The sequence below is a fragment of the Diadema setosum genome, chromosome 17, assembly GCF_964275005.1.
Source record: "Diadema setosum chromosome 17, eeDiaSeto1, whole genome shotgun sequence".
In the NCBI taxonomy this organism is placed as follows: domain Eukaryota; kingdom Metazoa; phylum Echinodermata; class Echinoidea; order Diadematoida; family Diadematidae; genus Diadema; species Diadema setosum.
In genome coordinates, this window is record NC_092701.1 from 26,772,533 (window position 1) to 26,789,073 (window position 16,541).

Below are 16,541 nucleotides of genomic sequence, written 5' to 3' on the forward strand. Positions count from 1 at the left end.
CAAAAAACTTCTCATCCACACATACAATATTTATATATCATGAAACATAATATTGTTGGTACACTGTATATAATTTTGTGTGATCCTATTCTCTCTCTCTTTTTTTTTTTTAATATATCTCTGCCCTTTCATCAATTCCCTATATGAAAAAAACAAAAAAACAAACAACGATCAATAGCAGGACATATGCGTTGATGCGAACGTTTGAAGTGACTGCAAGTTTTAGAGTCAAGCAAGGTAACAGGATTGTCTTCAACCGTTTTCTCTCATGCCTACTCTTGGCCTGGTGATGAATATAACTTGTCCCAGCATGAGCTCTCTGTAGCCACACACAGTTGCGCTGTACTAAGGCCAGTTTAACATCGCTTCAAAACTCTTCCACAAGAAAGGAGCATGTCCTCCGTACGACTTCGCTGAGGTATGTCATCATCTCTCCGCATCTCGGAGAGTGCCGTGCATCCAAAAAAAAAGAAAGAAAGAAAGAAAGATCTCTTCCCGTGGTGCAGCTCACAACTTGGGTCAACAGCGATGAGTCCATGAGAGCAGGCACAGCTGGACATTACACAGCCAACACGTTCAGAAATTAGCGCTCTGCCCTCTGATGACACCAACTTCTCTACATCCGAGTGCACACATTTGCTTCTGACGTGCCTTTGCGTTCAGCACGTGGTTGAATACCTCAAGGATACACCCCACCCTTGCTCTCAAAGTGTCTGGTAATGATCAAAAGTTCCGACAAGGAAATTTCATATCCTTCGTGCAACAGAACATTAAGCGTAATACATGTCTCCCACATACCAGCATTAGTTCTAAACATTTTCTCTTGGATTCCCATGTCAAGTCGGCCACATAGGTTACACTCACAAAACACAATAATCTGCTTTTCAATAAACACACCTAACAGTCATGTTCTACACAGAAGGAAGCATTTCTGCTATGCTCTCAAATCATTGCAAATGTTACCGTGGGATTACAAACTAAATTGATAACACGAAACTCATTTTTTCACAAGTGACAAGCTAGTATGACTGACACTGTGCATGACTTGTTGAACATCCAAAATGCATTAAATTAGCGGATCTCTCCATACATATGCGCACTAACTGCAGTTACGCTGACTCTTGTAAAAACTGAAACTGTTTGTACACTGTACTACTCAGCTACCACCAAAACATAATCCACAACAGCCCTGGACGGAAATGGAAAATAATTTCACAACGAGAATCCGATAGACCGAGATTGAGGGCACACATGCACACACAGATAATATATTCCAGTACACACCAGGAAAATATGATAGGAATTATTCACATAGTTGCCACTCCTGTCAATTTGAAGTGGACAAGGATATTAAAGCCAAACGTATGACAACACATTCATGCAAGCCTAACCACATATCTTTCACAGCCACTGTTTTTACCTTTTCTAGCATCTTGTGAATCTGTGTGCCACACTGGCAGAACATTGGATACATATCTCATTTATGCGATGGTCACATTACCAAGGATACAAGTTTAACTCGAGTCTCCACTAAAAATGGACCTCTACACTGAAATGAGCTCACAACTCACAATATTTCCTCACCAAATACAAAGCAGACTTTTCTTTGACGGAGCCACTACCATGGATATGACTATGTGGTGATACAGTCATCTTTTTCTCAAACATGGGGGGGGGGGGGGGATGGTATGTATGATCGCGATGGAATGTTTGTCGGCTCAGACAAAGACGTGGTGGAGAAAAACATGGAGACTTACACTCTGTACCCACCCTATGTCCCCTGCATGGTTCTATTTAACAGATGACTAAAAAAAAAAAAAAAAAAACAGGTAACGATGGTAGTAATGATCAAGGCACGGATATGAGGGCATGGTTGGTAACAGAAAGTGTTGCCTGAAACATATATTCCCACTTATTGCCCTTTAATGTCCATTTCCATTGACAACAAGTAACCATGGGAAGTTTGAACTATATATGTACCTTTGCTTTGTTGTTTTGATTTTTTTTTTTTTTTTTGGGGGGGGGGGTCCCCCAAAAATGGCATGCTTTGGATAAAACTTGACTGAAATTGATGGGACCTGCAATGAAGGGTTACAAACTTGTGCGTGTGGGGGGGGGGGGGACGTCTATTGTTGTGCCCTCCCAAGCCCCCCCTCCCCTTCATGAAAAAACCTCTAACAACCAACAAATAGAAGGGGCATATGGATGGGTATAATGAAGTGGGAGTGGGGGGGGGGGGGGGGCAGTGGAGGAAGAAGGAAAGGGATGGGGGTTGTATGAGGGTTTGAATGATGATATTGCAACTAGCCGGATTGGACCTTCTGCATGTGCATCGTTCTTGCCACCTCCAGCACATAGGACACGTCTGGCCGCAGGCTCGGGTCCGGGTGAATGCACATTGCCACCAGGTTCCGCAGCTGGAAGATAATAGGAGAGAAGGGAATATGGGAAGGGTGTGTAAGTATCAAACATTCATACATACAAAAGTCACTATTAAAACAGTAATACTGTATAATGATGTATGCATTATCATTCATCATCCCAAATCGGGTAAACAGGATCCAATGGACACACATGGTTGATTTTTCCCAATTAGCAACAGGCTTCACTTGCTTTCTTTCTTTATGCATCCTTAATGCAGGAGCTAAAACAACAACAATAACAACAACAAAGAACAAGTCCTGTCATGCAAAGTAAGGGCATATGATGACGCTATTATTGCCAATTAGCAAAAATGTCATCATCAAAACAACAAGGTGGATCGAGGTAACTTGGTCCATCACATTGCCGTTTTAACGAGAGAACATTCCACCGTGCCAAATTGGTGTAACGATTTATCAGTTTTTGAGGCCATTTCTCAGCATGTAAGACTGAGTAAAATATCCATTGCTTATTGCCATCATACTACCCCAAAAAAAATAATTAAAAAAATTGAAAAACAGAAGCAAAGCCTAAAACATGTTTGTTTGTTTGTTTGTTTGGGGGGGGGGGGGGGTTCCCACTATTTTCCCATCCTGAAAACTCCTGACATTGGTAAAGAATTCTTTGGTCGATTACAGGCTGACCATGAGGTATTTGTTTGATACATTCATACAATCCACCACCTTTTTTCTGTTTCATTTTTTTTTTCAGAGGATTGGGGGGGGGGGGGGGGGGGAGATGGTGCTGAAATTGTTGCTATTTGGGAACCATTCCGTTTATTTTGTGGATTTTGGTTTTGTAGGTTGTGACCACATGCAAGCTGGTAGGACAATATGGGGGGGGGGGTTAATTTATCCAATCACATGTGGGTGGAATCATTTGGTTTTTTCACTGCACCAACACTCACGCTCCACTTCCTTCTTGTGGCAAATAAGAGACCACAATGAAAAGAAGCATAATGAATTTTGACGTATGTCGCATTCAGTTTCCCCTTAGGAACAACAGTTTTAGAATGGGAGCGAGCGATAAGTTGCAATTGATTCCACACATTAAAACAACATGCATAACTGTACGTTCATGTAGATTAGTACAAGATGAGTAAGATCTAGGGTGGATGAACACATTACCATGGAATGTTTTCATATATTAATCAACTAAAGAATTACAGCTACCATGCAATGGGACTCTAGTCAATCAAAACAACACACAAAAAGTGTCAATACACCAGTTACATATACATGAAAGAAAGGAAAATACTTTTTAAATGTTAGACCACCAGTTATACCAACACACTTTAGAGACAGTATGAATGGAACAAGATATTAGGCCTATGTTTTATATTGGCAAAGTACCGAAAAAGTGGATACTTTCGCATGACTAATTTTTCGCGCTCGGCCGGGTAAGAAGAGTTTTGTTTGTTTTTAATTCCGCAGAATCAGGACATCAACTGCTGGAACATATGGCAAGCAAAAATATTCGCGGGCTGTTAATTTCATGCTTATTTCTGGTTGTGTGAAATGCGCGTAAATTTCAACGCCGCGAAAATTTCCACTTTTACAGTAAGCACAATGAAAAGGAAGGAAAAACAATAATGAACAGACAAAACAGTTTCCAAACTGTCTTTTGTTTTTAGGATCTCATAAAACAAGATACCACAGTTTATTCAGGGAAGTTAATCTAGGATGAGAAAATCTCTTCATGTTTTAAGTTCACAATATCCAATCTCTGATGTGATTCTTTGTTCAAGAAAAATTTAATCAGTCCCATATTCCTACATCCCTGTAACTTTTTATTATTACATTTTTTTTTTCTTAGAGTAGTATGCAATCCATTTTGTGTCTTCTTTCTAAAGAATACTTTTCCATAGTCATGGGTTTCCAATAATAATACTAAAATAATCATTGAGAACTCATTCCCTGTTTTGTTTTGTTTTTTCATGCAAAAATAAATTCAGAAACTTGTACATGGACTTTTTTTTTTTTTACACTGAAGTTCACCTATCACAGCTTTTTGCAAAATCAATAAAATACAAGAACTGATGCTCTGCAATTTGCATTTATCACATCGAGTCCATCCTTTATCGTTGTTTAGCAGCATAAAAGTGACCAAATTTCCCTTGGTACTAGCATTGCCTGGTCTCCTCAAGGTTTAACATTGTTTGTTGTCATCTTTTTGTTGACTATCTCCCAGAATACAAAACAAATGTTAAAAAGGATGTGGTATATACATTGTCAATGATGGAAGGAAGCGGACTTGACGGCAATCCACGAATTTGACGTAATCATGTTGTTGATTTGGTCAAACAGGAAAAGAGACTAGTTTTACTTCCAGCACTTTTTTTTTCTTTTTTTTTACTAGAATGCAAGAGAAGCAGGGAATACACTATCAAAAATCATGTATACATGTAGTCACAGTTAAGATGTTTTGGTACAAATACCTACTGGCAATTTATTAATTTTAAGTATTTTCCAACAATGGTATTTCATCACAGTAATAGTTGGCAAAAGGTTGCTGGTAGATAGAACTGGAGCAAACTTTGTGTTGACATTTGGTCATCCTACAAAGCTTCAAGATGGGATATGATGTATAAAACTTTGTGAAGTGGCTTTAATATACAGGAAGCTGCTCTTTGTTTGATTTGATCAAATTCATCCTTGAGTAAAAACCGATGGCTCATGAATGGAACATCGGCCCTCCCTGAATCACATTAATTTGAAGGAACTCATGCTCTGCATGAAATTCATAAAAGCAGAATGCTACTGTAAAAGTGGAAATTTTCGCGGTGTTGAAATTTTCGCGCATTTCGCGCAACAAGAAACTAGCGCGAAAATAAAAACACGCGAATATTTTTGCTTGCCATACGTTCCTGTGCGTGATGTCTTGATTCCGCGGAATTAAAAACACGCGAAACTCTTCTGACCCGCCCTACCGCGAAAAATTAGTCACGCGAAAATATCCACTTTTACAGTATACGGAACTTCAATTGCCACCTCCCAAAACCTATTCTAATGAGCTCCATGTGTTTAGTTTCTATTCTTTTTTTCAGGGTTTACTCTGATCATTATTATTGTTAGACAACCTGCATGCCATAGATACGAGTGTAGAAGAGTTGGAAAGACAAAAAACAGATTTGAGGTTAAGAGTGGAAATATCTTGGTTTTCAGGCTCACAGCTGAGTGTGTGTGATGAATAAAGTGAGTTCACAACAAACATAAGTTTATGGCTTTTCTCCTGCCAAAAAATGGTGAATCTGCTAGATGTTTGCCTCCATCTTTCTTTCTTTTTTAAATGGAACACAATAAATGTCTGTGGAAAGCATTTTATGAAATCTCTCAATCGAGTACTGTACGTGCCCACATATATACGAGCTGCCATGATAAGACTGTGTTTTATCCCCTTGAAGTATTCATCACTACCAAGGGAAATGCTAATAGGCTTTCTCGCCTAAATGGTTTGGAGGTTTGCTTCTTTCCTCCAAAGGCTCAATAATCTGAAAATAAAAACAGGTTAATTTTTCTGAACATTCACTAGTACGGCATTTTTTTTTTCACATTTTCGGATTAACAAACCTTCGAAATAATGAACCTTATTTCATTTTCAGATCAACAAACCTTCAGAATAACGAACATTTATTTCATGTTCATACTAACGAACCTTCGGACTAATACCACAAATGTTTGGTTTAACAAGCCTTATTTCATTTCCAGTTTAACAAACTTCTAGGTATACAGAATTGGTGTGCTTCGGCATAACAATGTTCTGAACAATGAGCATCGCCCGGTTTGAATACCTACCTCGTCTGAGTAGTGTGCGGGTAACGACGGGTATTCACACTTATCTATCTTCTGGCAGAGGGAGTACAAATCCAAGCCCTCTGCGTAAAAGGGGGAATGGAGAGCTGCCATCTACGTCACCAGCGACCCCCGGTGTCCCAAAACAAACACACACAAACATATGGACACCAAAGATGATGTGTAGAGTACATATAGTGTGCGTGCCATTTGTACATAAACCAGACGAAATTTATAATGTGGTTGAATTTGGGAGGTTAATTTTGTTTAATGATTTTTTTTTTTTTTAATTATCCAACGCAATGAATGTTAGTTAAAAAAAAAAAATGGGGAAAATGATGACGTATGTTTGGCATTTATTCGTTTTGATATTGGATTTCATTCATTTTTGCAGATTACATCATATTTTTTAATTTTTGTTTAGCACACGCATAAATTGGGGAATATTTTTGGTGTTTTTTGTGTGTGAGTTTGGTGGATGAGGGAAGCCACACACAGCACAACACAGTGGAGATAGAGTGTGGGGAGGAAAGAAAAGGAGAGAAAGGGAAAGAAACACAGATAAAACACACTCAATTAGTGATGAATTATTAGAATAAGCACATCATAAATACATAGATATTTGTTCACACACAAGAGCAAGATGTGGAATCTCAGACAGGGACTCTGTTCACGAACTATAAATTTGTCTGGCTTTTCCAAAGACGCCATTCTGGTTTTGTTGTATATAGTTGCACATAAAAAGATATTGATGCATTTTAAAATTCGTATGAAAATCACTGTGACTCCTGGAAAGTAGGAGGACTTGTTCTTAAACAGCAATGTGCCTGGGGCATCCCCATCTTGCTCTTGGACTTATTCTTCCCATATGAAACATTTTCACACATCACGACCACAAAGGGACTGGCTAGGCTACGACTGCGCCAGCAACAAAGCTCACAGCAACCACCCCTACCTCCTCGGAATAGTGGTCGGCGGGAAGGGGCGGGTAATCGCACTTGTCAATCTTCTTGCAAAGTGCATAGAGGTTCATCTTGTCGCCGTAGAAAGGGGACTGGAGGGCCGCCATCTAGTGGGGAGGTACGGACAGGGCCAACGATTGGCCAGGCAGAGATCAAGCGGGATGGGGTCAGACAGAAGTATAAAGCAAGGAAACACATAGCCATGAGGATGTGCAACCTAACATGTGGTAGATTAGGAAATCTATTTGAGGGGCATGACAAGACAAATAAGATGTCTAAAAATAATTGGAGCGACAAAATATTGGAAAAAACACAAACAGTAAGCTCCTACTCAATGGCTTGCTGCACAAGATATATCAAAGGTTTGATCTATGCACAAAGAAAAACATAATTTCACTAGAAATCATGGCTTAAAAATACATATATGTAACTGCAGGACAAAGAGGGCTTCTGCTATCAGAAATCATTGCTTAGCAAATAAAGACTGGACAACAGCACTCAATATTTACAAAGATACCAGTACACAAAATATTTGTATTCTTGTAATAGTCAACTTCATGTTCAAATATCCTAATGCAAGAGGGAGAGAGAAAAAACAAAAAGTTATATTTCATACACCAACTAAGAATATTTACGAAAAAAAAATTCCCAAAATTGAACGTGAAATAGTTAAGGGTAATACCACCTTTTAAAAGTTACAGGAAATACAAGGACTGAAAAATAGAGATCATACACACACACACACACACACACACAAAACACAAACACTCACTCATACAATGTACAGATACTCATTGTCATCATAGATGATGCACAGTTGACTACATGGGCTTTTTTTATGTGGAATTAAAAATTCAACACTACACTGTTACAAGGGCATCAAGATTGCACAGTTGAACATTGGACTATTGGTTTGTGTGTGTATGTTTGTGTGTCTGTGCTCAAAAGCTATGGGATGCAGCAGAGGGATGCAACACAACGGTCCATACAGTCTGGGAATTTTTATCATAATGTCTAGAGTTCTGGTGTAGAACCGCAAATTCCTCCGTCGATTGGGAATTCTCAGACAAAGATTGCACAAAACACAGGGAAGGGGGTGACGAGACTTATGTTTGTGTTAACAGCATGATAGCAGATTGAATCACAGTCTAAACAGTGAGCCTTACTCTTTCTATTCACTTCCATTTTCTCCATACAGTGGCCATAGGGACACACAACACAAAACATTCCATACAGAAAATGACACTTTTGTACCTTGGAGTAAATCTTGGTTTTAGAAAAAAAAAAAAATCCCCAAATTTACTGTCTGATTGCTTTTTTCAAAGTCATGCACTTACATTAAAATGCTATGAAGTGCTGACAAACAAATTTGACATCCATATCATATTTGTTGCATGCAACACACAATCACTGTCATCTGAAAGACCATCATTCGTCACAATCAAAAGAAGAATGTATCTCAAAAATATGATCAAAATGTGATATTATGTGCACATCACCACAACAAGAAAATTCTAAAAAACAACTTGAACAAACTAAGCAGAATTAAAATAAAAGAAGACACAAATTTTGATATAAGCTTTGGAAAAATTACAGCAAGCATCTTGTAATCATAACATATGGCTGGGATAGACATAAATATGCAATTGCAAAAAGCAGGTGAAAAATGGTTCATTATCGAATATTCTAAAAGTGACATACCGGGTATACAAATTTGATGGATAGCAAGTGTGACATTCAATCTATGATAGAGATAAAACCACCGATTTCAATTTCAGCATCCAGCCAAAATTTGCACTGGTGTCTCTTGGGCAATACAGTATTACATGCTACAATTACAAACGATTCCAATCAATCTTTGCAGAAACAAAACAAAACAAAACAAAACCTCTCATCACAAATTTTTAATTTGGCAGAAGGTCAAAGAAAGCTTGTGCATGGAATACCACCTGCCTTACATCCGCCATTCCACCATGGCGTCAATGATGGTGCACCGCTTCCGTACAATACAATTCATTAACTATTCATTCACTGCCGGTTCCTTCCACGCACAACACCAAAGCAAGCCCACTTGATCTATTTATGGCTCGGGTGTCCTGATAAAATTCATAATAGATGAGCACTTGGCTCATTTTAATTTGTGATAAAAAAACCCAACAAAGTTCATACCACTGTATTTCAAAATATACCCTCTTTGTGACAGCTATTTCAGTCTGTGTACCATGATGCATTCATCAAATTCATTCTCTCAACTTGTGTGGATATCTTTACGCCCCTCTTTGCTCTGCTATTTCACCTCAGGCATGAACAGATTTTGCAAAGTGGCTTTCCACCCTTAACACAGCTTGGCTTATTTCTTTAGGAAATCTCTTATCTCTGGGAAACTAGGGAAACTTGCATTTACGTGTTAACAAATGTCACACTTGGACACAGAACACACACACATACACACACACACAAAAAAAAGAGACCAAAACTTTGATATGTCAAGTGTCTCATGACACAACGTCACACGCTCAGTGGGAAGATTCCATATATGGCATCCATAGATTACCTATCACATGTATCAGTGACTTTTAATTTTCAGTATTTTTGTACCACAAGAAATGCCACGCATAGCTCTCATCATCGATATGTTCAAAGCCACCATATCCTCAAGACTTCTTCCTTCTGCACATCGCTTTTTTTTTTTCAGTACATCACGTGAGAGAAAATTGATGAGGACTTTGTGGTCCGTTAGTTACTTTGTTTTCTTGTTTCTTGACTTTAGTCATGAAAAGAACTGAGCAAAGGTGCCCTATGAATTTACCTTTGTGGAGAGTCAACTTGTCCCCTTGGCTTGACATGAAATGTAGAGCCATTTGAGCATTTCCATCAAAAATTCTGTCCACCTCATTCCAAAAATAATCACAATCATAAATCCAATGACACCTACTAGGATTCTCACAAAGTGTGACATAGACGACCATACCACCACACAATATGCAAACCTGAACATCTAAACTAATGCACATACTTCCTACTGATATTCTTTGATTATTTCATTTTTATCTACGCTCAAATCTTCAAACCCAATAACGCCCTTCTGGTTCTAAGCCGACGATATCTTCCATTCACACTCTCTCTTATCAAACCCTCAGATTTGTTTCATATTTTGTCACATTTTGTGTTTACAAGCAATGCAGCCTCACCTCGTACAGTAGACAGCCCAGTGACCAGATGTCTGACTTGAAGTTGTAGCCGGTTTCGTGGATGCGCTCCGGCGACATGTAGTACGGGGTTCCGACGAGGGAGTGTGCAGCAGTGGTCTTTGAACTGAAGAAGCGGCTGAGGCCAAGGTCACCGAGCTTGACCCTTCCATCAGCGGTGATGAATACATTAGCAGGCTTTATGTCTGGTTTTGAAAAAAAAAAAAGAAGCAAATGCAGTGCACTCTCATTACAACAAACACAGTTATAATGAAATTCTGGTTACAGCGAAATAAAAATTTAGGCCGCAACATTATCAGCTCTCTGTTTAGTTAGAATTTATTTGTTCAGTCAAAGTTTATTTGTTCAGTCATAACGAAATTTCAATATAACGAAAGAAAACTGCCGATCCCGAGGACTTCGTTTTTAATGGGAGTCCACTGTACCAACAATATGAGACAATCTATAGAAGGAGTCATTGGGATGACGTTTGTTGAGCAAAATTACTTTCACTTTCATTCAACTTTGTTTCAAGGAACACAATGCTGCACAAATGTTGCTACACAGGAGGACATTCCTATTGTTGTATTTGCTAGTTTGAATTAAAAAGTATATCACATTTTGTGAGTTTTCAAAAGTATTCGCATATTCCTTCTTTCTCATGAGTATCTTGTGTTATCATGTGAGTTTTGCTTCGATGTTTGCAAGGCATACAGACAATTTTGTTTTCAACAAATGAATTAAAAAACAAAACAACATGTGCAATTCAGCCTTGGTGGCTGCATGGATAATTCTTTACGATATACTGTATATGCAGAAGATTTCACAAGGTTTCTTTTTTCACAAATTTCGTGAACCGCGTGCAATTTGCGAGTATAAAAACACGCAAATGAATGTGATGTGCACGCAACCAATTCTCCGTTTAGTACAGTACTGCACTCAACAATTGTGAATTAAACTGCTCGCGAAATTGTCGGAAAGTCCCGATACACGAAAACTTAGACTCGCTAAATATATGGTGTATACAGTCGCTCATTAATTGAAATCAATTCATACATTTGGGGCCACATTGCTCCATGCCGACTCCCTGGTCTCACCTCTATGCATCACCCTCTTATGGTGCATGTGCTCCAAGGCGCTGCAGAGCTGCACAAAGTACTTCCATATGGTTTTCTCGGGGATCAGTCTCTTCTGCTTCTTGAAATGCTAGAATAGAGATTAGAGGATAGAGGATTGAAGTAGAAATAGAAATAGAGAGAGAGCACATTAAACAAAAGCAACAACAAAAGTTTGTCACACGGATGTGGACATGGATGCTAGCTTAATTCACTTACGAACGGATAAATACAAACTAGAATCGTGATGACATTAAAGTGATATCATAGGTCATACATATTTAAGAGAAATCCAGCCATGTGACGTCATGCTTCTTATCTGTGCTGATAATCAGTCATAACAGGACTACGTCCTGAAAGCAATATCACTGAAATCACAAGACATGTGACTATGTAGCTTTCACTCTCTAGCATATACTCCATGGAAAAAAGAGAAAGAGAGAGAGAAAGCAACAAGAGAGCAAGAAAAGAAAAAAAAAAAAACAACTGCAAGAGATTAATCCTTGTGAAGTGAGAAACCTAATCCGTACATCCCTTTATCGCACATTTATCTCGAATCTTCTATCCAGTGTGTCGTCGAGTTGCCAATTTAGCACTCTCGTTGACCTTTCAAGAAGATCCAATCCTTTGCGGCCATTGTCTGTAGGTTCTCATGATTCTTTTTAATGTTGTTGCTTCCACATGTGACTGAGAGGGTTGAACGAAGGCATTTCGATGAACCAGCGCTGAACTCATGCGCTTCCCCTGTATTGAGAAAGCTCTATCCCCTTGCCAGGAAGCCACCAGAAATACCCACGATACGGGGGAGCCCAAGGATTTGGTGGGATGACGTCAAATTGACGTTTCGTAGAGGAATGCCTTGGGTGCTTCCCTAATCCAACACATCCTACCTCACCCTCAACCCCAAACTGAACATCAACATGGAATAATCAATCGATGTAGTCTCAAACTCATTTATCTATTCTGCGAATGCCACTGACCGCAAAAGTTTAATCTAAGAGGTGGATGAATTACAACATGAATTATGCAATGTCTTTTTTTTTAATCGTGCGGTCCAACAAACAACGCTGAAATACATAATATCACAGTTTACACTGTGCAAAAATGAGAATACTTCATTACCTTGATCATTCTCGACAAGTCACCAGCATCGGCTAATTCTAGTACGATGTTCAGCTCATTGTTCTCAATGAATGAGGCTAGGTACTTGATGACATGGTCGTGGTCCAAGGACTGTCACAAAACAAGGACAAAATCATCATCTGATATGTATTTCAACACATTCGCAACAACGTTCGCAGCAAGACTGCCTCTGCTGTAAAATTCAATCCCCAAATGAGTTTTTTCCCTCAGCGTGACAAGATCTTGTGGTATGAATCCTTCCATAAAAAGACAGGAACCTACAAAATAGTTGAACAAACAAACATCAAACACAAACACACACACACACATGCATGCACACAAACATACACATGCTCTAAGAGAATGCTTTGGAGGAAGTGTAGAATTTCTCACCAATGTCCTTTAAGTACACAGATTATATGACAAATGAAAGCAAAAATTTCAATTTGTAATGAAAATGATGTTCACAAGATCCTATCGAGAGTTTAAAGGGATACATTCTTTCATTAATCATACATCGACCAATCACATAAATTACTATGCATTTAGGACATGACATCATTCATTACTACTTGTATACACAAATGGCATAAAGGAATCTCAACCTTTCATGACACTTGATGGACACTTTCACTTTCTGTGGTAGGCAAAGAATTTACTGCTCTGCCATGTGACGCTACGACAGGAACCTTTAGCCAATGCGGTCTGAGCTTTGATATCCCATGTGTGCCTGAATCGAGACTAATTGTGATACACCAAAGATCATGTCTGGAGGGGCCAAAGGGTGCGTTCGAGCGCTCTCCTAAAGCGAATTGTACCGTACCGTACTCGCGCCAGAGGAGCGTTCGAACGCTCCTAAAGTGTACTGTACCGAACCAAAAGTGGACCACTTCCCGATGTGCTCCAAAAGCGTACCAAAAGTTCGTTGAAAAGCATGCGCGTATCATGCGCATACGTCACAATGCAAAGACATCATTCTCTTTGTTCCGGACAGGTGTAAGTAGTTCAAGCGCCAGGTGGCTGACATTCTTGCCACAAACATGCGTGACCTTTTCTAAAAATAACTCGTGAGATACGCTTTCTCAACAGAGTGCTTGAATGCTCCAAATCTGGCACAGTTCAGTACGGTACGCTTTGGTTCGCTCTAGAACGCTCGAACGCACCCAAAGACTGCCTTTACTAGCTTGACTGATTGTTGTAGTTGATTAATTTTGTTTCCTTTTTTTTTTTCCTCTACCACCATGGTTGATAATGACATGCAGATTTTCTTATGTAAAACCCCCAAGAATAATGCCACATGACAATATTCACCAATGAACTACTGGTACCTGCATATGGTATGATACACACACATGCAGCTCGCAACACAGATCCCTCATGCAATTGCCATTGGGAGTGACGCCCTTAGTCTACTTTCAAGGCACGAAGGCCATATCGAAAGGCTAGAAGGGGAGTTAAACTTGGTTGCAGTTCATACCACATATTTACCTTCAATAAATCTATTTCCTTTATACAGTCTGAACGTGCCTTGGCGTCCATCATTTCGAAGATCTACCAACAGAAGAAACGAAACAATGAAAACAGAGACTAAATGATGACAAATACAATCCAGCTCATTATAAGAGTGCCGGACATCATACAGAGATCTCTGGCAGTCCAACAAGAACCCCCCACCCCCTGCCAAAAAAATACAACAATCATAAACAATGAATATTCAAAAGTACAAACAAAGAACTTGTGTTTGTCTTCACTGTCAAAGTGTGAGCAAATTCGGGGGGGGGGGGGGGAGGGGGAGGGGGAAGGGGAGGGGAGGGGGAGGGGGGAGTGGGGCTCCCAGATTTTCTGTAATGACACAAAGTAGTCCAGTTATTGAAGGGGAAAATGAAATAGATCAAATCTGATGAGATGGAACACTGACACAATGAATGAAAAACCCTGAATTCATTTACCCTGTGAGTCACGATTCCAGGCAGAACTGAGGACATGTCTGCTCAAGGGACCCATTCACGCCTTTAATATACAAATCGTATAAAATTCACCATGCTCAATCAATGTATCGTTCACACGCACCTGCACTTTTTTGAGTGCTATAACCCTGTTGTTGAGAAGGCACCGCGCCTTGTACACCTCGCTGAACTGCCCCTTGCCGATCTTCTTCTCGATGTCGAAGTTTCCAAGGCATGAGTAGTAATCCGAGATCTCGCCGGCGTGCTCTGAGATGAACAAACACGGTAGGGAATGCATAGGCACAATTTTGCAGCCAAATAAAGTAATCTTGAGTATATTAAATCATATTCATTTGTAATAATCAATACAAAGTATGACAGTGACAAGCTTCAAAGGATTTCACATAGTTATGTAAAAAAGGTCAAAGGTCAACAAACATATGTCAGAATTATCTCTGTGATACACCATTCTCTTGGTAAAGTCTTAGGCTTTCAAACAAATATAACTTACATTGTATAATAGACAAAAATAAACATGCAGTGAGATATTTCATATCATTTAGAATGTTGTCGAAATGAGAGCAATATTGCTGTACCTTCAAGTGAACCATACACCTGTAGGTTTAGATACTACGTACATAATCTTCAGTGGCTACTACATACATAATTTTCAGTGGTAATTATTTCATTCAAGAGGTACTTATTTCATTATAAAACAGCTCTCACACTGATACACGTATATTAAGGTGAAGGACCTGCATTGTACATGCAATGCAATTTAATCTCATCTAATGTTTTTTACACAGCCTTGTGCATACAGTGTAGACATACATTCTCTCTCTTTCACAAATGAGCTAATTACATGATAGTAACCCACGTTTTAATTTCTCCCACACATTACAAGACAATGAAATCAATATCACCTTCAGCACTGCAACAAGATCAATAACACATGTACGTATGCATGCAACAAGTGCATCATGAATTCAAGTACATGTGAGGCAAGGACACACAAGAGAATAAGTTTGTCAAGAGAATGATCAAATTGTACACTGTGAACAGTCCAGCTGTGCTAAACATTTTTCAGCGATTCATTCCCCACTCCCTTCTCTCTCTCTCTCAGAGAGACAATGTTCATTGCAGCCACACAGTAACATCAATGAACAGACTAATTTGATTCTGCACAATGATTCAACCTGCATTACTTTGCATGTTCCATGATACACAACATGTATCATGGAAGTATACATAGTCCAGTCACATATTTGGTACAAATGTGCATAGCTTCCCATATGGAGACTGCAAAGGATAAAACACTCCACAAATCCCTTCACTTTGATGGTACCAATTTTTTTCAACATCAGAAAAGTGAAAACATACTGAAAACAGAGTAACTTCATAGTATCTGGTATAATTCACTTCTTTTTATTTCTTTCTTGCTCCATCTTCCTCAGTTAACCGTAAATCTCTTGCTGTTGATTTTCACACAATGAATTGTAATCGCAAGCAATATTGTCTTCTATAATACTTTTTGCAATACTGCTAACAGTATGTGAATATATATGCACACAAAATGTATTCACATTGTATTTGCATAATGAATATAAACAGAGATGAATAGATGGATAGCGATGGGCTATCAGTGTCAGTCTCTGAACACCAGGTTCTGGCTGTGACTTACGAATTGGGAGATCGTCGGCCATCATGACTCTATTGCTGAGTGACAATGCCTCTAGGAGAACCGCATGAATCTATCGCTTCCCGAGGGTGCTATGAACAGAAGTCTGGCATTCACTCAACGAGACTTCCTCAGGCAATAATCTGCAAGAAGGAAAAAAAGGAAAGGAAAAATGAAAGGAAAAATGAAAGAGAGATATGACACATCAACTTGCAATTTGAGACAAATCAAAGAGTGAATACTATTGCGGTATTCTTCATACACTATGCACTGAAAATTGATCACTATATATGGTTATCTTATTAATGCCAGATTTCT

General features: G+C 39.0%; 1 protein-coding gene across 2 annotated transcripts in view; it reads right to left on the bottom strand.

Moving 5' to 3' along the window:
- Window positions 1–2,234: 2,234 nt before the first annotated feature.
- Window positions 2,235–16,541, bottom strand: part of LOC140240702 (serine/threonine-protein kinase Nek7-like) — a 29,738-nt gene continuing 15,431 nt past the window's right edge. Inside the window, exons 2-9 of one of the 2 annotated variants that reach the window (XM_072320461.1) lie at window positions 16,227–16,366; window positions 14,670–14,812; window positions 14,088–14,150; window positions 12,600–12,710; window positions 11,460–11,568; window positions 10,366–10,568; window positions 7,168–7,281; window positions 2,235–2,417 (exon numbers count right to left, since the gene is read on the bottom strand). In XM_072320461.1, the coding sequence (XP_072176562.1) occupies window positions 2,304–2,417; window positions 7,168–7,281; window positions 10,366–10,568; window positions 11,460–11,568; window positions 12,600–12,710; window positions 14,088–14,150; window positions 14,670–14,812; window positions 16,227–16,251 (882 nt within the window). In that variant the 5' untranslated portion in view covers window positions 16,252–16,366 and the 3' untranslated portion in view covers window positions 2,235–2,303. Of the gene's footprint in view, window positions 2,418–6,215; window positions 6,327–7,167; window positions 7,282–10,365; window positions 10,569–11,459; window positions 11,569–12,599; window positions 12,711–14,087; window positions 14,151–14,669; window positions 14,813–16,226; window positions 16,367–16,541 lie in introns of both variants that reach the window. The other variant, XM_072320462.1, reaches the window with a different exon arrangement.